The sequence below is a fragment of the Momordica charantia genome (genome assembly GCF_013281855.1).
Source record: "Momordica charantia cultivar OHB3-1 chromosome 6 unlocalized genomic scaffold, Mcharantia_2.0 BLBB01000006.1, whole genome shotgun sequence".
Taxonomy (NCBI): Eukaryota; Viridiplantae; Streptophyta; class Magnoliopsida; order Cucurbitales; family Cucurbitaceae; genus Momordica; species Momordica charantia.
The window spans coordinates 29,889,662-29,913,883 of NW_028275164.1; the positions used below are offsets into that span (position 1 = coordinate 29,889,662).

A 24,222-nucleotide genomic window follows, 5' to 3' on the forward strand; every position below is an offset into this window, starting at 1 on the left:
TTCGTGTTTTCGGGTTTAGAGTTTTTCTAAGCCAAAATTTGAGAAATACCCACATCTTGGAAGACTGGACGTAGATATTTTATGTGGAAGGAGAAATTATACTCGATGGTTAATTTCCAACATTATCCATGAAATTTAAAACAAAATTGAGATAATACAACCAAATTCATCAATTCATTTTAAAACAAATTTAACCATACTTTTATATGAATTAATGAGTATGCTTGATTTCTCATGATTTTTTTATATGTTTTTCATATTTCTTACCAACATTTTAATTCCAAATTTTAAAAAACTAAGTTTTGAAAACTTTTTTTTTAGTTTTCAATATTTGACTTGGATTTTAAAACTGTTTTTAAGAAGAAACACGTGTGGAAGTAGTGGTTCTAAACTTAATTTTTAAAAATAAAATAGTTATCCACGGACCTAAATAACTCATTTTTGTTTACTGCATACAGATCTTAAACAATGTTAGCAAAATATAAGAAAAAGGAAATAGAGGAAGTTAATAAATACACTTATTTTCTCAAAATGAGAACAAAACAAAACAAATGGGAAGCATTCGTCCTTAATTACCAGATAAGAATATCAAGCTATATCACACACTATTATATAGAAGTATTGACATATAATATAAATATATAGTCGACTTGTAAACAATTGTACAGAATGTGATATCCCTAAAAAAAATTAATTCAAAAAAAAAAATCTACCTCTCCATACTACCAATATCCACTTCCTGATCAGACTCCTAAAAATTTGGATGAATACTGCATATTTTCAATCATCTCTGAACAGGTGAATCCAAGAAAATCGACACCCGGGCAAGGATAATCCGACATCATACAGTAGATTCATCCGACCAAACTCAATTAAGTAATGAATGTCAACATGAATGAATCTAGTGCAATGTCAAATACTACTGTGTGATTTCTTCAATGCTGCGTGTCTCGAATCATCCTTGTCGTAGAGGCGCTCGATCAGTTCATCCCAAGTTTCTTTCTTCCTCCTCGACGAACCTGAAGACAACCTTCCACTTGAGCCTGGTGACTCTTCTTCCCCTTCATCTGTCTGGCTGAAGGTCCCGTACGGGGAAAGTACGTATGCGTGTGGCACAGCTAACGTCACAGCCCGCTGCAATGCAGCCTTGTACTCTTCACTGTGCTCCCTGGCTATAGTGTTTTGCCTCTCCATTTTTTGTTGGGGTGGCATCTCCATGACCTTATCATCCTCATGCATTAACTGAAGTTAACAGAAACGGATCGATGCCATTTTCGTTTATCAGCAATGACTTCATCGTACTCATATGCAGATAGCGACAACAACATGAATGCCTCGTATTCACATACATGCAACGAACAGGACAAAGAAACTAAAATTTGACATTTTATATTGGAAGAATGATGACATTGTTCATGTAATCATAAGATGCTGCTAAGTCCTTGTTTTGAATAGGTAATGCATCTTGCCAAGTGCTGAAAGAAACCATTGATATTTGTACTCTACATCCAAAACAAATATTATGGATCAGATAGCAGATAGTTTGTCATCAATTTTTCCGAACTGAAGGAAGAACATGATTTTAATAATTGGCTTGATGTTTCTAGAAGAATTCAGGTAAAGCCCCAATCAATGAACCTGATATAGAATTGGCTCTATATCAACGTTCAAATGTAGTCCGAGATCAGGATAAATAGAGTCCATTGAAATTTTCGAAAGAAATGTCCCGATTAGCAACACAATTTCAAATGCTTTTAGTAGTTCTCGTGTGTGTGTGTCCGTTTTCCCTGCAAGGCCCTGCCTGCCCTAAGCGGGGCGGTGATGGGAGAAGTTTTTTCTACGCCCCCCCCATATATATATTCAACATACATACATATACTTGAAAAACTTTGATTCCTCTTTATCCACCCAATATATATAGAGAGAGGAGGATTAAACACGCAGATGGGGTTTATCCTTAAAATTAAGTAATTAATTACAACTTCTTTAAAAATTTATTTAATTGAGAAATAATTTTAAACAATTAAAAAAATTAACAGAGAAAAATTTCCCACAAAATTTCGTGAAAAATTTCACGAGAATAGGGAATCAAATGGGGAGCGGGGATGGGGACAGACCCCCCGTGAACACCCCTAAGAAACTGATCCACCAATGGCAACTCCAAATTTACGGGCAATTATAGAGAGGAAAAAATGCACCAAAATGATAAATGTAAGGTGAAGAAATGCAAAAGAATGCTTGTGTTCCAAAATTTCACTAAAATTCAAACAGTCAGCATAAAAGGCCAGGTAGAATGAAACTTACTTCCAGGGCCATTTTGGCTTCTTTCTCTATCCAAATGATTGCATGGTCAGAAGTTGCATTACAAGAAAGAACAATATGTTCGAACCGCCCATCCACCGGAACAGCCGTCTTCACAACTGGCGGAAGCCTTCCGCACCTTTGAACAAGAACAGGTTAATCCATTCAATTGTTAGAGAAGGGCACGTTCCAACGGTCTAGAAAGCCAGAACATTTCAATAACTGATAAGATTGAGAGATATTTCCCACAAAACAAGTACAAGAAAGCCATAAATTCATGAATTCTCTCAACTTTTAAAACCGATGCTCGATAATTCACCACATTTAACTCACTTAATATGGAAAATGCAGGTCTTTTACCTGCAGGGCTTTCGCTCGATGATGTGATAAAGTCGTCCCGGTGCATAAAGTCTCCTCGGATCTTTAATCATCTTCTCCTCTGATACACATGTATCCCGTAGGCACCTCATGCATAGAAGGCATGGCAAACTACAAGGAAATAAAAACCAGTTTAATATTCATGGTTTGGAAAGAAGAATTTCATATGATTATTGAGAAACTTAAATTAACACTAAATAAATCCAAGCTACCATTTCATTCTTTTCTAACAGACGCAAATTTTCTATTATTACTTTTATGCAAGAATAGAGCTCTAGTTTCCATATTTGCAGCAATATCTACTTTGCAAATGGTGTCAGGACTAAGCAACAGAAACGGAAAACAAACAACGTAAAAAGATTCAACACCATAAAGTAATTTGTCCTGAACCATACCAGAAAAGTGATTTAAAAATGTCTTCCAAGGGTGTGGCTGTCCTGGGTAAAAAGTCATCCTGGTTCAGTATAATAATCACCGTTACATTTTGAAGTGCAAATATAAATTCTCCTAGCACACTTTAAACAATCAAGGCTGTGTTCAAATACAACAAAAAAAGAAAGTTCTTTTTCTTTTACTGAGTACATAAAATAAATTAATCATGAATAACATTGCTAAAAAAAACTTTAGGATCACTAGAATGTTGGTGTAAAGATTGAGGAATTGTTATATAAGATATGCAAAAACAAATCCTAGGGAGTTATCAAGGCCTCAGAAGGCATAGATCCACATTATTTCAATAACTTTCACAATGGTTACTGATTAGTTTATGAAAAAACCATGGAAAAAATAAACAATTTACCTGAAGAACAACAGAGTTGATCACATCTGCATATCTAACAGCCAAATTTAGGGACATGCACCTGGCAGGAGCAATCGCATAGCACCTTATCCTCTTCCGATCAATATTTTCCAATTTATCGCGATTCTGAACTACTACCAGAGTTAACATGGCTGCTACTCCAGAGCCAAGGGAATGCCCTGCAAACGTCAATGTATAATCCGGATATTTGCTCACCAAATCCTTTAAAATTTCGTTCTCAGTGTCCAAAACCCACCCAGCTGCCTTCAGAAGCCCATTGTGAACATATCCACCATCAAATTTCTTCTTCCCCAGCTTGTTGTCCAATAAAACTGCATAATCACTCTCCTTTGCCATATTAAGTCCCCTGATGGCAAGAACAATGTCCCCATGATTGTGATCAAGGTATAAAATATACGGAGGCGCACGTCCTCGAGTATCCTTATATGATTTTTTAATGAGCAACCAATCTGGATTGATTCCATAACCACCAGCCGGTTCCCAAAGGGGTTGTTGAATATCATCTTCATACACAGCTAGGATATATCGACAAATTCGGGGAATAGGCCCGAACTCATCAGCGGTGGCAAAGCCCCAAGTTTCACTGTCATGAACGGCTGAGTGAAAACAGCGTTTACAGGCCCAACGAGCACATCCCAGACAGCATACACACTCAAGAATAGGAATGCCACATATGATAGACATTGATGCCTACGGTCTAAGCTCAAAGGAACAGTAAATCATACAGATTTTCCTAGTAAACATAAGAGTTATGAAAAGACATTATCAGAAAATAATCAATTTGATGATCCGAAACTACGAGTTCTATTGATGCAAGACTTGGATTTGATAATATGCAGTAGATGATGATACAGGGAAGGATCAGAAGAATGACAAAAGATTTTGACGATTCATTTTTACTTTAGATAATTTCACTTAAGAATGATGGATGAACTAGAAAGCATACTTCACAAGAGAACAAATCTCAATAATGATGAAAACTCTTAAACATCTCTCCAAAGGATCAAATAATAAGAGGAAAACACAACAACTTGAATGGGGGAATTAATTCAACGATCAAGACCATCAAAAATTTGAAGCTTAATAGCCAAGGCAAATCTCATCAACCTCCCAGTTACTTCCAACTACTGAAGACCATGGAAGATCTGGGTTTCAAATTTCTACCTTCAAGAGCAGAGAACAGAAGCAAGGGAAGTGAAAATAATATGCACACACAAATTCTCACTTCCGGTCAGAACTTGAGAATCAGAATTATACAAGAATATTCCTAAACTGATAACAGGGTTTTAGTGATTGAAAAGGAGCTTTCAATCGCTGGATTTCTAAATATTAATTAATTGAAACGGAGAAACTGAGTCAATGCCTCAGAACTCAGCTGTAAGCTCGATCGAGAGCAATTCGGAGAAACCCAAAACCGAAATGCATATAAATCTAAAGATAGAAAATAATGGACTGTACCTGGAAGTCAACGCCTGCATTTGGGTTTACGAACTTGGAAGATTGTGTGTGTTTTTTAGGGCAAAATTGGATCTGGAGAAGAACATGATGTGGATTATTGGGATAGAGAGAATTTTCCCAAAAAAAAATTTCAATAATTGGTTACTTGAATGTGACCTTCAAGAGTGAATTTTCCCGAGAAAATTTTTCAATAATTGGTTACTGGATATGTGAATGTGAACTTCAAGAGTGAATTTTCCCATTCTGACATTTCCGCGTGACCGATCCTCAGACCACAACTTGTCTAAATCGTTTATGACCGTTAATCCTTTTTATGTTCCCTTCCATCCCAACTTTGCTTCTTCTTTTTTTCTCCCCTTAGAAGGTTCAAATCTCATTTTAATATGATTTTTTTATTTTTCTCTATTAATTCTTTAAAAGTTATATTTTAGTCTTTAAATTCTTTTAAAAATTGGTTTTAAATACTATTTCCATGATGATATTTTTTACTCTAATTCATCTTATTCTCTATTTTTGTTTATTTTAGTGCATGCACCTTCAAAAGATTTGTTTTAGTCCTTATACTTTTTTGTTGCTTTGTTTTTGTTTAACCCAAAATACTAATAAAGATAATTGTCCTTTTTTAGAGTCTCCTCTTAAGTAGTCAAATATTCGTCCACTATTAGACAACAACGAGAGTTTGCTCTTATCCAAAGCTCTAAGTACACTCGGATAGAGCACAATCATGAATCACGCATAACTACATCTTTTAAGATTCATCATTTCTTTGTTTGGCACCCGAGGATTTCACCAACACATCTAAGTTTAATCCATGGTTCTGATACCATTTGTTAAGCACAATGGTACCCAAAGTACCCATGAGTGTCCAAAGATATTATTTCAGTCTATAAAGGTAAGAATGTGGTTTGTACTGTGCTCAAATTGATTTAACATATGGTTTGATTACTTTTCACTAAAATAATGGACACGTTAACCTATGGATCCAAATCCGAACTATAAGGGTAAGAATTATATCTCATATAACAAGAAAATTTTTAGTCGAAACTATGAGACTAACAATCATGGTTCATACACCTTACATATAACTATCCTAAATGTTGATAATACAATCGCTCGTCCTATAATTATTAAACACGACTCTTCTTACTATTGATCAAGGTGTTTCTTTTAGTACAATAAGTGAGGCGGAGGATTCGAATTCATGATCTTTTGATCATAAACATATGTCAATTTCTATAGAGTTAAGATGAGCAATATGTCTTGACCAAGCTAAGCTTATATTAGCAATTGTGATTTAAAAGTATACTAAAAGACATAAAATAAATATATATTTATAAAAATATCATTACTTTTTGTTTTTTTAACGTCACATTTATGTTGGTCTCACTTGTATAAATTAGGGTTTTGTAAAATTTTAAACCTGATACTCTATATATAAAAAAATAATAAATCCATGTTTTTTTGTGTGCTATTTTTATACTGTCGGTCACACCGGTTTCTGTGACATTTCAACATGATTCACGTGAATTCCTTTTATTTATTATTATTTTTTTCATACATTTTCCCTCCCCACCTTAGCCATTTGTTCTTATCCCATTTTTCAATCTCTCTTTCTTTTCTTCCTCCCATTCTCTTCTATCTTCTATTTTCCATTTCTCATTTTCGTTTTCCCTCTCCACGTTTATTCTCTTTCTTCCTTTTTTTCTCATTTTTCCCTCTTCAAATCTCTACGTTTCGGATGTAGCAACACTCGTTTTCCTTTTCAAGGTTAGTATCTATTGAAAACCGATCAAATCGATCGATCGAACAATCAATCAAACGGTCGATTTGTACAAAGACGTAAAAATATTTTCGACCAATTGAAACTGACAAGATCGATTAGTATTGAAACTGGACAAAAATCGATCCCGACCGACCAATGCTCACCCCTAACTGGAATTGTCCCGACCTTATCTCATTCCTTCCACTCCACGCGCAACCTCCAGCGCGTATCTGAATCTCAACTAGAAACCATTAAGTTTTTATATATTGGGGAAATTTCCCATTTTTTACTTCAAAATTTTCAGTTTCATTTTATTGCATTGGGAAAAGTTTACGCAAAGAATGATTAAAAGTTTTCATTGTCCACTTTCTATTCTCGAAGTCCCTGATAAATTTTGACCAATCACAATTTAAAAATAAAATTATATGTCATTAAATTTAAGACCAATTAAATTTTGACAAGTAACTTTAAATTAATTAAAAAAGACAACGAAATCCAAGCTCATATGAGGTCCATGAAAAACTATAAATATATGGGTCATTCTCCTTGGCAGGATCAATATCCTCCATGGAATCATAATCCTCTCTATCCACGCATAGGATCAAAATCTTTCAACTCTCTGAAGATCAAAATTATCGTCAAGCCAACAAGTTAGAGACCAATTAAGATCAACAAGCCATAGGTGATCAAGATCAACATCAAGCCAAATGAGGTCGATTAAGATCCTTCGCAAGCTAAAGGCCGATCAAGATTAAGAAGTTCAGAAAGCCGATCAACATTAACATCAAGCTAAGAAGTCAATCAAGGTCAACAAACTAAGGCATCCATTCAAGAATTCAATAGAAATACTAAGAAGATAAATATTAGAGATTATATAAATTCAAATATCAATATAAAATATATTTATTCGACAAATTATAATTTATTTAGAAATATCGTGTGAATAATGTCTAATAACTCTCTAGATTTTTTATATTATGTCTGATAGATGATTGATATATTTTAAATTTTAGTACTTGACACAAAATGTACTTATTAGACACGACTATTAAAGTTTATAGATCAAATTTGCAATTTAACTTTTTCTTAGTTCAACAAATGTAGAGATAGGCCACGAATGAAACAATTGACATTTGATAGGATCATAAATGTCTTATCTTTCTCAATTGACAATAAAAAAAAACAACATACTTTCTATCCAATAAGATTTTTTATTAAAAAAATATAGATTTAAATACTATTTTGGTTGTTTTACTATGTTTTCATTTTGTCCTTTCAAAGCTTTTTGTCTCTATAATTTTAACTTTTGTTTATTTTAATTCATATATTTGTAAAAAGTCCATTTTGATTCTTATACTAAAAAAAAGTGACCACTCCTAATCTTTATTTTGCAAAATTATATATTGGAAACATTTTAATACAATTTATGGCTATATTTGAAATGCCATACTAAAACTAATAAAAATTGAAAATACATAGAACGAAATGTTTTTTTTTTAAGTATAAGAACGAGTATTTAAACAAAAAAATAAATATTGCATTTTTAAAATTAGAAAATTGTTTACAAACATAACATACTCTTGAGTCTTAGATTCAGAGAACGGTGCGCGTGGGGTGGAGTACACTACATTCTACAGGCGTCGCGAAATCCTTGTCAATGGTGATGAGCGGAAATCAGCTTCATGCACACACGCACTCTAACAAATAACCACCTCCTCCTTCTCCCTCGTTTTCCAATTCGCTTCCTCTTCGCCGGAATCTTTCAGTGGAGTTCTCAGAGATCAGATTCCATTCTTCATCCATTGCAGCAGCAGCAACTGAATCTCAATAGGTATGAAACGCCGAGCGAGTTTCGGAAACGATCTCAATTTCGAGGCAACGGCGCTGCGATTAGGATTGCCGCGGAGAGAACAACAACGGCAACAACAACAATCGGAGAAACAGAGTAAGAGGCCAGCCTCGCCGCCTGCGGCTGACGAATCCAGATCCGGAAGCGACTCCACTCTCTCCGATGCTGGAGCGAGCTACGGAGTCATCCACCAGCAAAGTAAGTCGATCAAATCGATTCGATGAACGATTAATTCAATGAATTAAGTTAAAGCCTCTCAATCTACGGATAGGACGAATGTGGCTCTGTTTTAGGAAATTAGGGTTTGAGCTGAAAATTGTGGCGAAAAAATTGCAGGGCGCAAGTGGTAGGGTGACCACCAGTGAGATCTTACAGGAAAAATGCGATAATTGAAGCAGGGAAGAAGAAGGAGATGAATAAGGAATCAGGGAGTGGAATTTATGTGAAAGTGAGCATGGATGGAGCTCCATACCTGAGGAAGATTGATCTCAAAGCTTTACCACAGCTATCAACAGCTTTTGGATACCTTGGAAAACATGTTCAACTTCAAACATGGTAAGTTTCTATTATCAATTGCAATCTTTATATTATAATGTTGACCAAGATGTGATAATTTATGTTAAAATAGGATCAGAGGATGATTACAATTAATTCAAACATTATTTAAAATTATTTTAGTTTCTCTGTTACTAAATTGTAACATATTAATCTGATGGTATTTTGTAGGGAGATCTTCAGAGAGAGAAGGATACAGTGGGTGTGATTGTGTTCTAACTTATGAAGATAAAGATGGTGATTGGATGCTGGTCGGAGATGTTTCATGGGAGCGAGTCTCTCCACATCTCATCATTTTTTCTCTATTTTTTTTTTCAAGAACTCAAAAGTCTAAGCAAATGATGAATCACGGCAAATTTAATCATTTATTAACGGTTTAATCTTTTTTTTTCCCTCTCTTTTTCTGTGGATACAGTATGTTTATCTCTTGTTCCAAGAGGCTGAAAGGAGCAGATGCCAGAGGATTAAGTTGTTTATAGAAAAATAATAATAGTAATTAAAAAGGAGGTTTTTGTCTCAAATTCAATCTTATCATTCTCAATTATCTACAGATGTTGTGTTTTTGTATGATTCTTTGTAAAGCTACTCAGCAAAAGAAAATAAAAAAAGAAAAAAGAAGAAGCTACTTGAGATCTAATTGTAGTATTGTACAAATGATGGGATACTCCAATTTGTATTTTAAAAAAATGGAATTAATCTCTCTTTACATGAAGTGACGTTGGAATGAGTAATTTTGAAAAAATATATCTTTAGTTCATTTTTCAAAGTCACTTAAATTATTATTATTATTTTTTTGAAACAGCAAAGTCACTTTAAAATATTTTAAACTTTTTTAAAATAAAATTTTTAATTTATCAAACATAATGAATAGAAGTGATTTTGGCAATAACAACTCCCAGACACATCTTAGTTTCATCATCTAATTCAAACAATTGTTATCTAATTCTAAAACAGTTGTTTTATTGTTAAATAATAATAATAATAAATAAATAAATTGTAATGAAAATATCTACAATTTTTTAATCATAATTGTTGATAGTTAAATAATTGTTTAAATTAATAATTTATAGTTTAATGTCCTTTTAAGAAGTTGGCATTTATTAAATCAAGTTTGAAACCAAATATTAAAAATTCAAAATTACTTTTAATCATATGAAAATCACTTCAAAACAAAAACAAAATAAATTGTATTTTTAAATCATTTTTTCAAAATCAATTGGAAATAAATCTCATTTTCTAAAATCACTCATTATAGTATCATTCTCAAACACACCCTAAAAAAAATTAAAAATTACTTTTTGGTAACTATACTTTAGTTTGAACTTTGAAGTAACATTAATGTGCATCTCTTTGCCAAAAAAAAGACCCATCACGGAGAGGATTTTCGTTCTTCCAAGGTATAACAAGATTCGTCGTTAACAAAATAAGCCCAAGTTAGAAGCAGCATTGAGAATCAGTAATCGAGCACACGCTTCTGTACATAACTGATAAAAACCAGTAGAAAGAATGCATTCGTGTTTCTTTCCCCTATTTCTTCCTGACAGGCAAAAGTAAATAAAATTTCCAAGTGTAATTTTCTATGTCATTCATTCCCTTGCATAAATGTCACATATGAAGTCAAGAGGGAATACCTGGGGTACCATTTTTGATCCGTCTGAACTTTATTTATAGGTCACCCTGAATATCAAACTCTGTTCCATTCATAAATACAAGTTCAAGCAATGCGTCGCACCAAAATGCCGATGAGATTGTTATCCTTGTTCTTGTTTCATTTGGCTTTGGTGATTTGAGAAAAAAATTCTTTTGCATTGTGAGCCACTTCTGCTTCCAGTACTGCTTCTAACATTATGTCAGATCCTTTTAACTCATCTGGGAAAAACATTGAAAGTACTGGTAAATATCTTCAATAGACAGAATACATCTCTATTTGCAAAGTCTTCAAAACAAAAGTTTCCCCATGACTAACGGACATCAATTCTGTTTAGTATAATATTAATAATTGAATGAAAATGAGAGCAAATCTCCAAAATAGTTGCAACTGCAGTTATCAGGTAGGTGCCCCACCCTTCTATATAGCTCATCTAATATCACATCAATTGATGTTACTTCCAAGTACACTAAACTCTCAAGTCAGGATTTTAACACCAGAAATGAATATATTTGTAAAATAAGGTAATTATTATACTATCTTTTATTGTAATTAGATAACTTACCCGGGCGTTTAGGTAACAGCCCACTATTTTCCGCGGATATGGGTAAAACTGTAGGAAGTCCTAACTCATCATAAAGCTTATCTCCGTCTGTAGCAATTGGAAATGAGCCAGTGGAACCATTCTTTATGGTTGGTGATTCAGCCAATCTGGCGAATGTAGTTGCTCGGCTGTGCTCATTTGATATTTGTGAAGGTGCTACCTGAAGAAATGTGCAGACCCATTGAAGTAGCTTAAATTTACAGTGGCAAAAGAGATCCATCATGATATTCAGAAATTAATAAGAACCTTCAGACTGCTAGCTGCTGGTGTGATCTCCACAGTATGTTTTTCTTTTGCTAAATCACCTGCATTCCAAACACAAGAAAAAAACATTATAATAATTAGAAACCCTTGCGAAAATTTAACTGTAATGATACATTATCACGTACTAGTTACGCCACTATCAGCTGTTCTGAGCTCGGGATCATCCACAAGCCTCCGAGTCAATGGCCCAGGATTCAGAATCGATATGCTTCGGATTTCATGACGAATAGCATCAAGCTGAGCCATAGTGTCTTGCAATTCCTTGTGAACCTGCAAACAGGGAATCATGTTAAAGGGCGTTCATCTCTTTAATGATTGTCCAATTACGATTGCATATGGTTCCAGATACAATGCTACTTTTTACGATTGTTTCCAGATACAATGCTACTTTTTTATTTTCATATGGGAATCATGATAACTTTTTCCTTGAAAATATATTAACTACAAATTGGCGAGTAAGACTACTACCTACGCATAGGAGAAGTCAAAAGAAACACTGCTGAAGCCTTCATAAACATCACCAAATAATTTACTAATAGTTGGTTAAACTAAATAAGAGCACACCTGGCGAGCTTGAGTTTGTTGCATGACAGAGTCAAACTGACCTCGAGCTAACTGAACATATCCAATTGCTCTTCCAGCCATCCTCCCTGCCATTCTTGCTATCACTGGGAGATCCTTTGGCCCTTTTCATAAGAATCTGGGAGTCATAACTCTATTCACGGATTAAATCTCTTAGATCACTTAACAAATGAGAAAAGGTGGTGCAGTAATTACCAATGAAGGCAGCAGTAGCTCCAAGAAGGAGGAAGAGTTCTCCATATGAAATGCCCAGCATCTAAGTTTCGTAGCGCCTCTTTCTGGAACTCAGAAGTGCACTCAAGCATGGCCCGGAGATCGAGAATGATTTCAGATGCAATGACTTTGACGCAATTCAGTCCTAAGATGTTTTGGGCGTTTACCTCCAATTAAGGACCTACTGAACGAAATAGTAAGTACCCACTCAGAAATAAATGTTTTCAATTTTTCACAATTGATACACATAATTTTATCCATCTATCCTTTTCTTTCCTACGATATATAAAGCATTTCACTCAAGAGAAACTTATACAAGAACTGAAGACATCCTCACAACACAAAGTTCAAGAGAGATTACCAAAACATCTAGCATATTTTTTTTTTTTAAAGGAAGTAAAGAAAAAAACGATTGTAGTATTCTCCTTTGAATCAATTTTCTTTGCTTTGTTCAATTTCTGCTGCTATGCTGATTTTAATGCTAAACCTTTTTTTTAAGTAGTGCATATGCATTTTCAAGATGAAGACATAAAAGAAGAAATATTGATAGTCAATTAAAACATAAAAAGATAAGTCCCGTTTGATAATAACTAATAAAATGGCTATTTGAACTAATTAATTAGAGAACAATGTGATAATAAGACTAGCACCATACCCAGCAAAAACTGTGCACAGATAAAGAAACAAAAGGAGAAATAAAAAAGGAAGAACAAGAACTACAAGCCACAAACTGAACCGAAAGTTGCGAATCATCACCCAAATTCAACACGGAAACATTTTTAACAGAATACGATAAGCACCATTTACAAGTTCAACTGGAAATCAAAATCAAGAACAGAGCACATTCAGACTGACAATGAAGGGAAATGTCGTTTTTTCGAGAACCCATTATCATCAAGGTCACAAATTTGACAAATTTCAAATCTAGAGTTCATTTTAGTTGCAGACCATCACAAAGTTTGTCATATACATAAGCATTAAACCTCAAAATTAATAAGTTCAAAACCAAAGATCTAAATAGAGATTGAGAGAGTACCTGATAAGAAAGAGTGAATTGAGCTCCGTGCGTCCACGGAGGGCGAGAGAAAATGGGGGCGAAAGAGAGAAGCGGCGTTGAGCGCGGTGGAGGACTACGAACCGCGCGATTGAACAGGGCTCCGTTGAGCAGCCGACGGAGGGATTTGGAACCTATGGGCTTCCTAGCTCCAACCATTACATTTTTTTCGTACTTCTTAATAGATATTTACTTTGGATACTACTCTTTTGGTTATTTTCATATTTTCATATTTTGTCCATTTTAGTGATGTATTTTGTAAAATGATTTATGATTTATTTTGATCATTATGGTTAATCTACCGTTAATTTATGGTGTGACATTAACTCCGAATTAGGTGGTAAATTTATATGGTTTCAGACATAATAATAGGCTACGAGAAAGAGATTTATGGTGTTGTAGGTCGTTCTCATTCTACAATGACTATCCCCTTTTTTCTTCGTGGAACGAAATCGCAAATAAATTGAAATAACTTAGAAAAATAGTGGCATTTATTCGTTGGGAAGTTTCAATTCTCTAGTTTGATTCAAAGTATTTCTTTAGGTCTGGACTATGTTTAGGTCATTTCATCCAATCTAATTTAAGTAGGTGTGATATTGAGCGATTTTAGACTCAACCCCGAAATCCGAGCTTGAGTGACTTTAGACCCCGACCAACCCTTCAGGTTGATTCATACTCATTCAAATTTGGTCAAGTCTGTTATCAATCAACAACAATAGTTTTATAGTAATTTTATTTTTTTTAGCCAAGAGTAATTTGTGCTTTAGGCCAAATTGTAATCCGATAAATTTATAAATTTTGTATGACACAATTCAACCCATTAAATCTAATCTAGAGGTCGTGTGACATTATTTGTGATTTCTCACTTTTTGTTATTAATTTTAATATAGGGACACATTTAAATTTGTAATTGACCCTAGATTTAATAATATATAATTTGATCATCGGTTTAAAATAATGACGCGAGGTATAATTGGCCTAAAATGGATGATTTTACACACATCCCAACAAAATAATTAAACCTTGATAAATAATATTCAAATTTATCATTTATGAATTTTCAAATATGATGTTGCGATGAATATTAGAGTGCCTTTCGGATAATCTTGAAAATAGTACTTTTAAATAAAATTATTTTGTATATAAGTACTTTGAAGAGGAGTTGAAATGGACTTAGTTGTATCTCGAAGAAACAACCTAGTGACGGAACTATTTTTTAAGTAATATATATTTTTAATAATTTTCAAACTAATATTATTTTAAAAATAAATTTAAATATTACCATTATTAAAAAAAAAAGATATTTGAGTTCTTAGACTATATAACAAACTTTAGTTAAGTTTTTAAAAGTCAATATGAACGTAATGCAATGATAATTGACATCTAGTATTTTATTTGAGGTTGGATGTTTAAACTCTTATACTCTTAATTTACTGTATTGAAAAAAAAAACTTTAATTTGTAAATTATACCACATTAGTTTAATAATATAATTTCAATTTTTGAGCCACATAAGAACGACTGTGGTTCTATTTAGATTATCTTTTTAGATTTTGCATCTATGGTATCTCCGATAAATTACTTGATATATTCTTTATCTTTGATTATTCCTACTCGTACTTGAGAATTATTACAAAACATCATTTTTAAAATGACAGTAAGTTATTGGTGAAAGTAAATCTAACCAGCTAAAATCACGCGTAAACATGACAACAGTAATAAACTGCCGACTTAGGGGTTAAAACCATACCTACCCAATACCCATGGTTGATTTACTAAAAAGAAGAGGGAAAAAAAAAAAAAAAAAAAACCCTCGTGTTGGTTTGATGATCCCTAATAATTTCATTTTCCCTCCTCTTATTAGTAGTTCGGGCGGCATTTGAACCTTCACCAGTCGTTGATCGTCGCGAATTAACTGAAGGCCAGCACCTCAAACCTATAGCGAAAATGGTAATTTCTCCCTCGCCCAACGGTGTCGCCATTGTTCATCGCACTTCAGTGCTCAAGCCGTTGGTTCTTTCTTGTTTGTTTGTTTGTTTTTTTGTTTTGTTTTGTGTTTTTCTTTTTCTGTTCCCTCGTATCTCAGATCCTTTACGATTTCTAAAATCTTTGGTTTATATTGAAATTTGGGTTGGGTTTTGCTCGTCAGTTGTTTTTCTCGTACTTCAAGGATTTGGTGGGCAGAGAGGTGACGGTCGAGTTGAAGAACGACCTAGCGATTAGAGGAACTTTGCACTCTGTCGATCAATATCTCAACATCAAACTTGAAAACACGAGGGTTGTTGATCAAGACAAATACCCTCATATGGTATCTAACTTCTTTACTTGTATTATATTTAAGCGATATAATTGATTGATTATTTTTTGCGCTCACGCATTGTGATGAGACCTGCGTTTTTGACGGATTTGTTTTTATTTGTTTAGGTTTAAAATTTATGATTGGCACCTTCATTCTCTTCATTTCTGCTTAATTTTTATTCCCCTTACCTCTTTATGCTCGTTTCATTCTATTAATTGACATATTATTCTGTGGCGAGATGTATGATATATGGTTACAGTTCACAGATTATTTGTAGCACCGTTTGATATCGTCACCTTAACATTTAAATTATGTACTGTCTAAATTGAGAACATTGATTGTCTTTTCATCCATTTCCCTTTCTTGAATTTTCTTTAGGGGAAGATTTCTAGTAGTAACTTTGTGGGTGGTTCCCAATTTCGGTGGAGTTCTCTAATGTCACTTGGCTAGAAATCCTATCAGGGACCATTTGTTTCTTTCTTGCTGATTTTGAAGGGGAAGGGTAACAAGGTTTTGGATTATATTTAGTGCGAGTCTTGTTTATGTTTTTCTTTGTGGATAACGAGGACATTTCACTCCTAATCTAAATTTTCGATACAAGTAAAAAATTATCAGTGTGATAACTTTGACGATGGTAAAGGTCAACGTAGCACTTAGGTTCTCTGAATCTGTTATATATATTTATATAGTACATAAATGTGGAGATGGGAGATAAAATAATTCAGCATTATGGAAGGGAAGGTAGTAGGTGGCTTATCTATAGAGCTATGCTCGGATTGACTATGAATCTATTATATTTTTTTGGAATCAATCAATGTGAATTGTTTAAGAGAGAAGTGGGAAGCATTTGTGAAAGTAGAGGGTTTCCTGGTTGAGCTTAATTTGATTTTCTAATCCCACTAGGAATCTAAAAGACTAGTTCTTATGGACTATCAGGTGCATGTGGTCTCTAGTTCATGATTTTTTCCCCAACTACTCAACTTCTGATGTAGGAGATTAGTAGAATTTGTTTGGTATTAATTGTTGTTTTTTAGCTACAATTTATTAATTATTTTTAGTTGGAGATTGATATGTTTGCCAAGTAGTTTTGTGGATTAATTGCTTTTAGTTAGTTAGTTAGTTTTTCTATTTGTTAGTTAGCTAAGCTACCTCTTGTCCTCTATAAATAAAGGATGATCATCTTCAAAACTTTTTGAATCGGGTAGAGTTTTTTGTTCCGGAGCCTAAATGCCAGTTGCGTTACTAACGAGTGGGGAAGAACACTCATTTAATACTCATGCAGATACATGAAGAGGCCGAGAAAATTTTTTTTGAACAAGATACAGAAGAGGCCAATAAATAGTGGTTACAGAAATGGACCATCTTCAGACAAATCAGACCAAAAACACTCGTTTTGTATCAAGAATGTAGTTTTATAGATTGTGTAACTAAATGTATAGCCTAAGTGCTGTGGTGGTTTTTTGTTTTTTGAACCAAAACTTAGTTTAATACTACTTATTACAAAGGTACCATCTTCTTTCTTTAGCCTGTCTGTTCAATATCTGTTTTCTGATAGAATTTAAATTCTCCTGTGGCTTCCTGTAAGGCCACGGTTTTGAAGAAAGAGTAAAATTTTGAAACCAATAATGGCCATGGTGTGTAAACTTTGGTTTAAAAGATACCATATGATGGGCATTGGATATATAAGAATGAGTTTGCAGTGTAGGAACGGGAACTTTGCCTTTTTTCCCAGCATCTAGTTCTTGTTCATTGTGGAATGAATTTTGTTTTTATTCTCCTTTCTTGATACAAGCCAATCTGAAATTACACTTCGGTCACATAACAAAAAGTCTGAACTGTAGGGGGTAGGAAGGCTTACTGTTGTTGCCTGTTGGTTGCCGATTCTTTTATGGTTGGTGAATACTCTCTGTTTTTACGTGACCAAGGACATCTGCAAATTTCTAATATATATAAGAAAGAAGAAAGAAAAATGAACATCTGAAAATCCATTTTTTCATTTTGTTCTGCTCTGTGGTCTTAAATTTACTGAGCCCCCAATCCATTCTGTAATCTGCTGCCTGTAATTTTGTTGTTGTCTTGAACTAATCGTGCAAAATTTCTCTCATTTCAGCTTTCAGTGAGAAACTGTTTTATCAGGGGGTCGGTGGTGAGATATGTTCAACTTCCGCCAGATGGTGTTGATATCGAGCTCTTGCATGATGCCACAAGACGCGAGGCTCGGGGTGGCTAATGTCAGTTAGTTTGAAAGCTTGTTTGGAATTGCATCATAATTGATGGTGCACCTTTCCTTCAGTATACACTGCGAGACTATTAGAAGTTTGTACTTTGTAGTTGCTACACTTTATTCTATGGAAAGAATCTAATGACATTCTTATTAACATGTGTAAGTGAAACCAAAGCGGAGGTCTCAGAGTTCGAGTTTGGTTGTGAATGCATATAACAGATTCGAGGTATAAGAGTTTGAACTTCTGACCTCATGCAAAGGAACATGTGTCAGTTGAGTTATGTTTATGTTGACATAGATTTCAGTGTTGCTAGTGTTACACATGCCAATAAAAAAAAAAGAATAAGAAGGAACAAGATTGAGATTAAAGAAAACTCAATTTGTTAGTCAATTATTCCTATTATTTTAATGATTTCATGCGCTTGATAGAGAGCACACAATCAAATTTGATACTACAAAATAGTAAAGAGGAGAAGAATTTCAGGAATGTACCCTTGCAATTTGCATTTGTGATGGAACCACATATCTCAAATATTCAATTTGGTTCGGTAAAACGGAACCACTTTTCATTACATATATATATATATATATTCTAAAATTTTATTTACTCCCTAATCTCTCACCATTTGAACTTTTTTGCCCTGTTTTTATTTTCTTCTTCTTAGTTCTAAGGTTTTGTTGTTCTAGCAGTAACTAGCTTGATTCCTTTAGCCATAATCGTTCCATTCAAGTCTTCTTTCAATCGAATATAGAATAGTAAATTCATCTCTAATAAGGTTAAATTTATTATTATGTTTTTATTTTATTTCATCTTTTCTAGTATACTAAGTTGTTTAATTTGATTTTTAAAAGTTTTGAAAAACTTCCAAAAACTTCCAATCTCTTCAGGAGTTGTAGATGAAAAATAGTAATTTAGTGTTTTTGGTTTGTTTTGAAACAATTATATCGTAATTTTAAGTTAATTTGTTTGATTTTGAATTTGTAATCTTAATCTCCGAGGATTTTCTTGTATTTGCTAAAATAAAAATCTAAAAAATAACATTTAGTGTAGGAAGGGTAATTTTGTCCAAAATAAATTTACAATTGGTGATTTCTAGTCCTCTCGAAAAAGAAGAGAAAAAAAAAGCCTCACGGTCTTCGATTTCGATTCATCACAATTTCTACCAATCTCTATCTCTCTCACAATTTCGGAGGTGCAATCTCTTGATTCTCTTTCACACTTTTGATTCTCAACTTGCTTTGGTTGAGATTTTGAGGCAATCGGTCGGTTAGCGTTGCCCTAACAGCTACCGCTCGTTCAAAGCAGCTGATTCTAACAATTCTTATTCCGTTTCTGAGCTGAGTTCTCTGTTAAGGCAAGGTGAGTGTTCAACCATTTTAGTTGTAATTGTAACATGTGATTAAATATGCTTGAATTTCAGTATATTCTGGTACATTAAGAATCAGAGTTGTTTATTATGACCTCGCGTATTGATCACAAACATGTTATTCGTACTGATATAATTACTCTCCTTTGATTATGCTTATAATCACATAATCAGAAAACCGACTCTGCTCCGCTGACTGATTGCCACTAGTATATTATTCTTCTCCTGCTTCTTCTCATTTTATTTTATTTTTTTCTGTTCTTGTCACGATTATTTCATCTGCTTTCTTTTTTATATCTTATTCTCGTATGATGTTTTAGTGTCTCTTAGTATCAGTAGCCTCATATTGGTGTTTAACCTGCGAGGTTGTTTCAAAAAAAAAAAAAAACCTGCGAGGTGTGTTTTCTAATTATCTTTGTTATGAATTAAACTCAACTAATTAAGGCCGGCCAATTCCTTTATGTTTTCTCTTTCTAAAAATTATGCTTGTACCTACTAATTCCTTTGGTCACCTTTCTTTAAAACAAGTTAAAATTCTTAGCCAATTTTCAAAAACAAAATAAAGTTTTTGAAAACTACTGTTTTTAGTTTTCAAATTTTGACTTAGATTTTTATTTGAAGAAACTTTTCATTGATAAATGAAAAGGAACATAAAATGTTCAAAGATACAAACATTGGTCTCATGTAAATGTGCTTATGAGAATTTAGATCATATTTGTTTTTGGGATTTCTGATAACAAACTGTGTGTATTGGTCAATGGTATGGTGTTGTTCCACCTTTTGTTTCGGGACAATAAGGCCCTTTAGAGTGTAACTTTTTTTCTCCTATCTTTTAGAGTATTTAATAGCGAAATAGTAGAATGTTTAGAGAGTTGAGAGTTATTAGGGAGGTGTGGTCTGTAACTAGGTTCCATGGCTTTCTGTTGGTGTGGTGTGTGTGATCTGTAAGTTTTGTAATTATCCTTTCTCTTTTATTCTAGAAAATTGGGGCTCTTTTATATCGTTTTTAGGCTCCTTTGTTAATAGACTTTATCTTACTCACGCATGTATATTTTTTCATTTCTTCCTATGAAAGTTCGGCTTCTCTCTCTCTCTCTCATATATATTTAAGAAAGCCTTTTCTACTAACCGTTTGATTTGACATAACTCCTGATTGAAAATATGCTAGATTTGGAGGGAGATGTCATGGCCAGTGTGCTACCTTTCTATTGATTGATAGTTCAAGCCTTGATATTTATTTCTGTTTTGAGCTTCCATACATCATAACGCTTGAGTAAAAACTAGCGTTAAGTCAACGCCGTTTCTCTAATAGCCATTTCTTTCTCTCTTTCTTTTTATTTGGATCTTTCAGATAATGAAAGCATAGTTCATTCACCAGTTTGTTGGACTAACTATGAATCAAGGAGTGGTATCAGTATCACGTCCTCTATCTATTACCATACCCTGGTACCACCAAAGAAACTTCAAGACATTCAAGTTCCCAAAGGTGCTCAATGCATTCGCTCTCCGCCACCGCTTTATTCATACAAGACATCCTCCAATTTGCTGCACACAAAGTAATCCTTGGGAACCTGCACCAATCACGTATGCTTCCAACAATGAAGCGGATGACAGCTTCTTGAAAAGAACCGATAATATTTTTGAAAGCCTTAATGCTGATAGCACAACTGAAGTTCCAGAAGTAGAGATTAAAGAGGTTACGGGGGTAAGTAATCAACCAGAGGTGCATTTGCAGTTCTTCAAATGGCCAATGTGGCTTTTGGGGCCTTCTCTTCTCCTGACAACAGGCATGGCCCCGACATTGTGGCTTCCCATGTCATCTGTATTTCTCGGTCCCAATGTAGCCAGCCTCCTCTCTTTGATTGGACTCGACTGCCTCTATAACCTTGGCGCTACGCTTTTTCTTCTCATGGCTGATGCTTGTGCCCGGCCTAAACAACCAATAAAAGCCATGAACAGCGAGGCTCCTTTCAGTTACCAGTTCTGGAACATGGTTGCAAATGTGTTTGGATATGTGATCCCTTTAGTGATGCTTTATGGATCTGAAAGTGGGTTGATTCAACCCCAGCTGCCTTTCATCTCCTTGGCAGTTCTATTGGGTCCCTATATTCTGCTCCTTTCAGTACAGGTTTTGACCGAAATGCTGACATGGCGCTGGCGATCGCCCGTTTGGCTGGTTACTCCGATCGTATATGAGGGTTATCGGATTTTGCAGCTCATGAGAGGGTTGAAACTCGGGGCTGAGCTCAGTGCACCGGCCTGGATGATGCACACAATTAGAGGATTGGTTTCCTGGTGGGTGCTGATACTTGGTGTTCAACTCATGAGGGTTGCTTGGTTTGCAGGTCTTGCCTCTCCATCTCGTAAGCAGGAAATTGTCTCTAATGGTTCGTGATATTGTTGATCACAAAGTAAGGGTACGGTGTGTTTGGGATAACTTTTGAAAATATTACTTTTTAAGTAAAAACACTTCTTCTCCGAGCACTTTTTAAAAGAAGCATTACTCAGGTGTTTCTCATCTTGGTTCGAGTGTTTTTAGAATCTTGAAAAATCTTTTTTATGATTAAACCGAAACACTATGAAATGTTTTAAAAGTACTTTTAATTGACTAAAAATACTTTTTGCCTTCTCAAAGTTCATCCCAAACCCATGAGTACTTTTTACTTTGATATGAGATTCGCATAAAATCTCAGTGGCTCAAACAAGTCTAGAAGTAGGCATACGAAAAAGGAATGTGAAACCTAGGGGAACGTGATGGTTGTGTATGTTGCCTATGTTTATTTCTCGTTGAATTAGCAGTGTATGTGTATAAAAGATTGTGTTATAGAAAAATAATAGATTGATGTTGATATTGATGATTCAAATTCATTAATATATTGATGCTAACTTGTGTCTTTTTTCTGAATAGAATATTACAGGAGTCAGGGTTTTGGACATAAAAAATGCTCATGTCTAAAACCCACAAAATTCTTGGTGGTCTTTTAATTTTTCTTTTTTTAGGTGCGAGGATTTGAACCCAGGATGTTTTTGTCTTTTTTACCAAAACTCAATTTTGTTATGCTCCCATTTGTTTCAATGATGCATTATAGTTTGCTGAATTAATAGCCGCAGTGATGGTTTTGAGTTTTTGTTTGTACTGTTAAGATATTTCCACTGAACGTGCAACATCATCTCCTGCCCCACTCCATGCCAAGATGATTGATTAATTTATATCTTTTTATCAATCTGAATTACTTTATTTATTTAATTTTTTTTTTCAAAAAAATTTGCCCTTTTTTCTCTGCGTTAAAATACTATTTTTTTATTCATTTTAGCATTTGTACTTTTAAAATATTCATTTTGATGATTGTATTTTCGAAAATTTCATTTTTGTTACTGCAGTTCTAAAAAGTGATCGTTTTAGTCTCTTAATTATAATTTTATCTTATGTTTTCAATTATACAATTTCAACACAACACTACATTCAATATATTTTTTTGAAGTGTAGCTATAACTTTGTATTATAAAAAAAATACATAGATTAAGATGAACTAAAGTTGAACCACACTAAAATAAACCTTTTAAACGTAAGAGGACGAATATGAACAGGAAAAAAAAATATATAATAAAAGTACAGGGAGCACGGTACTTTAGCTTTTTTTCTTTTTCTATCTTTCTTTTTTATTTAACTTAGATGTGCTGGAAGTTCATTTGATTATGTAATGATATGCTGATGGGAAGAAAAATAATGCAACCTCTAGTGTTTGTTAGATACATTTTAATTTTAGTTTTAGTTTTTAGAAAATTTTCTGGCATTCTCACACTTTGTGATGTTATTTGCCAATCTTTGGTTTTTATTTTATTTTAATTTTTAATCTTTGAATCTTGACTTATATTATGAAAATATTTTAAAAGTTCGCAAGACTAGAAAAAGAACTAAACTAAAAAATACATGGGTAGGAAAGTCGTGTTTACTCGCATTTTTTGTGTTTATATTTTTTTGATTTTTGTCAAAACAAGCACAACTTAGCAGTAATTGACATATTAAGAGGTTGCGAGTTTGAATTCTCTTGACATGTTGTACTAAAAAAATATATACTAACATATTTTTTTTAAATATATAAATAAAATGAAACATTTATATATGACTCTAAAGGAGCAAGTAACTCTTTTTTTTTTAAGAAATTGAACCAATAAAATAAAAGCTCAAGTTCATCACTATGGTACCACTGTTCAGAATTTTGACCGCTTCCTCGGGTAAATCTGTCGCACAGATGATTCAATCTTTATTCGGTGGGACAAAAAATGAGACTATTGACACTACGTGCTAACAAACTTACAATCATAAGTAATGCAAGAACAACTAAAAAAAATTTATACCACTAGAGTTTGAATCGAGGGATCTTCAGCTTCGAGAACTTTGTGACTAGGCTCCTTCTCTTTCTAAGATGAAATTATCTCGCCATCAAATTATAATAGATAAGTGTATTGACCTAGGGAATGTTCACCGGACGAGGTGGGGGATGAGTTCCATTTAACTCCAAAATTCTGCAAAATTCTCCACAAAATTTTGAAGAGAAGTGGGGATTTTCCACTGGAAATCAAGGGATCAGATTTTCCTCCTATTTTTTTTTTTCAGTATAAGTTTTAAAATCATTTCTTAATTAAATATCTTTTTCTAAATAAATTTGTAATTATTTGTTTAATTTCTAATGATAAAATAATTTTATTTACGTGGTATTCAATGGGTGGGTGAGAAAGAATAAGATTTTTAAAAGTATCATTGAGAATAAATGCAAAGATTCATATTCTAATAAACAGCAGTCTAATTCGAAAGAAAGTACCATGATGACTTCGATGCGAAAC

General features: G+C 33.7%; 5 protein-coding genes across 8 annotated transcripts; 3 read left to right on the forward strand and 2 right to left on the reverse strand.

Moving 5' to 3' along the window:
* Positions 1-550: 550 nt before the first annotated feature.
* On the reverse strand, positions 551-5,253 carry LOC111025762 (uncharacterized). Of its 4 annotated transcripts, none has more exons than XM_022303655.2 (6): positions 4,958-5,247; positions 3,479-4,232; positions 3,075-3,133; positions 2,662-2,790; positions 2,305-2,440; positions 551-1,242 (listed from the first exon to the last, which is right to left on the reverse strand). In XM_022303655.2, exons 2-6 carry the CDS (start codon positions 4,181-4,183, stop codon positions 913-915), a joined length of 1,359 nt encoding a protein of 452 aa, XP_022159347.1. In that variant the 5' UTR covers positions 4,184-4,232; positions 4,958-5,247; the 3' UTR covers positions 551-912. The 4 variants fall into 4 exon arrangements, with proteins under 4 accessions (XP_022159347.1, XP_022159361.1, XP_022159353.1 ...); XM_022303669.2 differs by lacking the exon at positions 4,958-5,247 and adding an exon at positions 4,664-4,928; XM_022303673.2 differs by lacking the exon at positions 551-1,242 and adding an exon at positions 1,249-1,502 and having other exon boundaries at positions 4,958-5,253.
* A 3,299-nt stretch (positions 5,254-8,552) lies between these two features.
* LOC111025787 (auxin-induced protein 22D-like) lies at positions 8,553-9,331 on the forward strand. Its single transcript, XM_088125278.1, has 3 exons — positions 8,553-8,766; positions 8,967-9,123; positions 9,295-9,331. Exons 1-3 carry the CDS (start codon positions 8,553-8,555, stop codon positions 9,329-9,331), a joined length of 408 nt encoding a protein of 135 aa, XP_087981404.1.
* Positions 9,332-10,674: 1,343 nt separating this feature from the next.
* Positions 10,675-13,665, reverse strand: LOC111022860 (uncharacterized). Its single transcript, XM_022300142.2, is given in 8 exon segments — positions 10,675-10,919; positions 10,922-10,992; positions 11,337-11,535; positions 11,622-11,680; positions 11,765-11,909; positions 12,204-12,325; positions 12,417-12,615; positions 13,471-13,665. Coding segments are annotated over 7 exon segments (702 nt in total). The 5' UTR covers positions 12,478-12,615; positions 13,471-13,665; the 3' UTR covers positions 10,675-10,874.
* A 1,613-nt stretch (positions 13,666-15,278) lies between these two features.
* Positions 15,279-18,269, forward strand: LOC111026167 (sm-like protein LSM2). Its single transcript, XM_088124725.1, has 3 exons — positions 15,279-15,437; positions 15,637-15,795; positions 17,897-18,269. The coding sequence occupies exons 1-3, from the start codon at positions 15,435-15,437 to the stop codon at positions 18,014-18,016; spliced, it is 282 nt and encodes a 93-aa protein (XP_087980851.1). The 5' UTR covers positions 15,279-15,434; the 3' UTR covers positions 18,017-18,269.
* An 834-nt stretch (positions 18,270-19,103) lies between these two features.
* Positions 19,104-22,271, forward strand: LOC111026155 (cytochrome P450 family protein). The gene is made up of 2 exons (XM_022304175.2): positions 19,104-19,370; positions 20,729-22,271. The coding sequence occupies exon 2, from the start codon at positions 20,771-20,773 to the stop codon at positions 21,770-21,772; it is 1,002 nt and encodes a 333-aa protein (XP_022159867.1). The 5' UTR covers positions 19,104-19,370; positions 20,729-20,770; the 3' UTR covers positions 21,773-22,271.
* Positions 22,272-24,222: the final 1,951 nt, after the last annotated feature.